This window comes from Myotis davidii, unplaced genomic scaffold (assembly GCF_000327345.1).
Source record: "Myotis davidii unplaced genomic scaffold, ASM32734v1 scaffold97, whole genome shotgun sequence".
Taxonomy (NCBI): Eukaryota; Metazoa; Chordata; class Mammalia; order Chiroptera; family Vespertilionidae; genus Myotis; species Myotis davidii.
Window position 1 is genome coordinate 4,344,607 of NW_006289392.1, and position 3,053 is coordinate 4,347,659.

At 61.0% G+C, this 3,053-nt stretch overlaps 1 protein-coding gene across 1 annotated transcript in view; it reads right to left on the minus strand.

Moving 5' to 3' along the window:
• DSCAML1 (Down syndrome cell adhesion molecule like 1) overlaps positions 1 to 3,053 on the minus strand; it is a 112,627-nt gene that overhangs the window by 39,518 nt on the left and 70,056 nt on the right. Inside the window, exon 16 of the mRNA XM_015562464.1 lies at positions 1,439 to 1,585. Within this exon, the coding sequence (XP_015417950.1) occupies positions 1,439 to 1,585 (147 nt within the window). The remainder of the gene's footprint in view (positions 1 to 1,438; positions 1,586 to 3,053) is intronic.

Sequence of the window (3,053 nt, forward strand, 5' to 3'; positions counted from 1 at the left end):
TAGAAAGACAGGCCCAGACCCTGGCCGAGGACAGGCTGTGTCGAAGCCAAGCACCTGCAAACCATCCCCGGCCGCTGCCAGGGTCCAGAGGGTGAGGATGCCCAGCCCGAAAGGACTTGGTCCGTTCAGGGGAACCTGGGAGGCCTGGGCAGCCAGACCCTCCTTTCTCCGGCGGTCAGACACCAGGGCAGGCCTTCCAGGACGGAGCCAGAGGAAGACCAGGAAGCGGGCAGTGCAGCCCTCGCCCCAGGTGGCCTTGGGGATTAGAGAGTCCGTGGCCCCTCACCTGAGGGCTGAGCTGGGGAAGCCTGCAGGCTTGGACTAGAGAAGCAGGTTCTGGAAAGTGAGGGATGGCCCGCTCCCTGAGTCGTCACAGCCGTGAGGCCGCCTCAGCGTAAGAAGTGGGGACACCTTGGGAGCGAACCCTGAGCTCCAGGCCTCTGAGTTTGGGAGGAGACAGTGGAGGGAGTAGGAGGTGGGGGGACAGACCTTCCTATTGGCAGCGTGTCTGGCGGAGCAGAATCCAGGTGGGGAAGGGGAGGGAGCTGCCCGGAGAGCTGGCCGTGAGGGAGGCCCAGGTCCTCCAGGAAGGAATGAGGCACCAGGGCCGGTGGCAGAGGGCCAGCTTTTGGGGAGCAAACTCACTGCAGCCCTTCGTGACCCCGCAGAGCATCCCCAGAGTTAGGGACGCTGGTGCTCTGGGGCACGGTGCAGACTTCCTGCTCACCACCAGTCTGTGCCCCCCTTGTGTTTGTGGGGCCACACAAACCCGGGTGGACCAGTGCGTCCAGGGGCAGGAAGGCACCCCAAGGCTGGGACACTGTCTTGGTTGTCCTGCCCCGGCTCACATGGGCTCTTGGCTAACCTTATCCAGGTGCCGCCCAGCTCCTGGGCACACGCATGCTCACTGCCTGGGCAAGGGAGCTCCTGTAGGTGCTGCAGACCCGCCTCAACCTCTTGCCCCTTCAGCCCCGGATGGGGAGGGCTTCCAGCTGGTGCTACTCTCGGGTACCGCCCTTCCCTGCACCCCCTTCTCCTCAAACCCCCCGGAAAGCAGCGCGTTCATTAAACTCTCTTCAATTGCCCCATCTAAGTGAGCCAACTGTCCCCCTGCTGGGACCCTGACAAATGACCAGAGGCCTCATATCAACACATGACATTGGAAAAGCAAATATGCCCCCATCACCCCTCTGGTCTTCCCAAACATACTCCGTCTGGAGCCACTGGCGTCTCCTCCCTATAACCTGCTATCCCCCCCTCCTGCCCCCCCCAAAGGTGACCCTGGTCCTGGCGGTGGCCCCGGATCATCGTGGGAAAGAGGGGGCTGCACTCCCCTTTGGTATCGGGGGGAAGATGCTCAGCTCTCACTGGGCATGAGCACAGAGCCCTCCCCCGCCCCTCTCACCCTGAGACCCGGCCGGCGCTCCCACAGGCTCACCTCCGTCCATGTACAGTGACCAGAAGATGACCCGATAGCCTTTGAGGACGCCATTGAGAGTGCTTCTTGGGGGCTCCGACCAGGAGATGACAGCCACATCGGAAGTGATGGACAAGGCCCGGACATTCTCGGGGGGCTGGCTGGGCACTGCACGGGCGAGGGGAGAACCGGAGGGCTGGTCAGGGAGGCAGAGCACAGGCCCGGGGCCGGCTGCCCAGCCCCAGGAGCTTCAGGTGAGGGAGGAAGGAACCTCTTGACTCACGGAACCAAGTTTGCGCCAGGAAGTGAGCCACGCCTCCTTCCCTGGAGACTTGGGTAAATAGAGGTCTTTATGCACCTGGATCCTTGCTCTTTGGGGGCCATGTCCCCGGTTCGGGGTAAATGCCAGGGAAGAAGGCGAGGAACTCTGGCATGAGCCCCCGGACTCAGCAGTGGGCACCGCAGCCCAGGGAGTCCACCTCTGCTGGACGGGCAGCCGAGGCTCCGCTGGCCCTGGAGGGTCTGCAGTTGATGCCTTGCCTCATGGCTGCCAGCTCGTCAGTGTCACCTGGCCAGGGCGCCTGAGCCAGGGCCTGGCCTGGAGACCTGTGTCCTCCTGCTGCTGAAGGAAGGGGGGTTCAACTAGTCCTGGTGAGAGGGAAACGAGTTTCTATAGATGCCACTGGGACCCCCGGACCATTGCGCCTCTGTGCCTGGCCCTGCACACGAACACACCCAAGCGCCTTGGATGACTGAGGGAAAAACTCTCTCTGAGGCCAACGTAGGTGGTCCGCCCGCCTTCGACCCTCTCCCGTGAGAGCTGCCTGCGAGCGAACCTGAGATCCACTCCTGCGTTGCCCTGTGCCGCTCGCCCTCTGGGATGACAGAGCGTGGGCCCCAGGCCCAGGCGCCACCTTGGCGACCAGACCGTGGTGGCGCTCCCTGCGGGCCTCCGAGAGGCTGGAGGGCAAAGGGAGGGCCATGCCGCTGGGCTGTCCGTGGGAGGGAGGAGGCGCAGGCTGATGGAAGGTAATTAGATCCCGTTGCCCCACAAGAGGCAACTCTAATTTTTATGAGCATTTAAATGATAATACATCATCCTAACGACCCTCTTTGAGAATGATTATTGTTTCATATTACTTAGGTGTAAAAATATAAGCACCATGTAATTAGGGACCCAGTGTAATAAACTAATACAGATCGCCCGTTTGAACAAAATGAAGGTAATATAATTATGGGAAAGACACTATTGCTGGAGCAGGGGCCCTTGAATACCCCAGGAGGAGCGCTAATAGTGCCAGGAACGATCGGGATCTGACAGGCTAACGAGGGCCTTAATTAAGTATGAAAAACTGCTGAGCAAATGCTGCCGGAAACTTTCTTCCCTCTCCTCCTTTGTTTGGAAAACGACTCCACAGCCCAGTCTGATCTCTCCCTGTTGGGAAGCCCAGGCCCCCCACTCCCCAAAGCAAGGGAGGCAGTGCCCCATGAGGCCGCGGGTGCGCCTGGCCTGGCTGATTCCTGCATGGGCCTGGGTGGACGGGAGCTTAGTGTCTGGTCGGCAGGACTCCTACACGCATCCTGCCTCCACATCAGTTGGTCCTGCATCCGGCTTTGCTCCGGAGCAAGAGGGTAA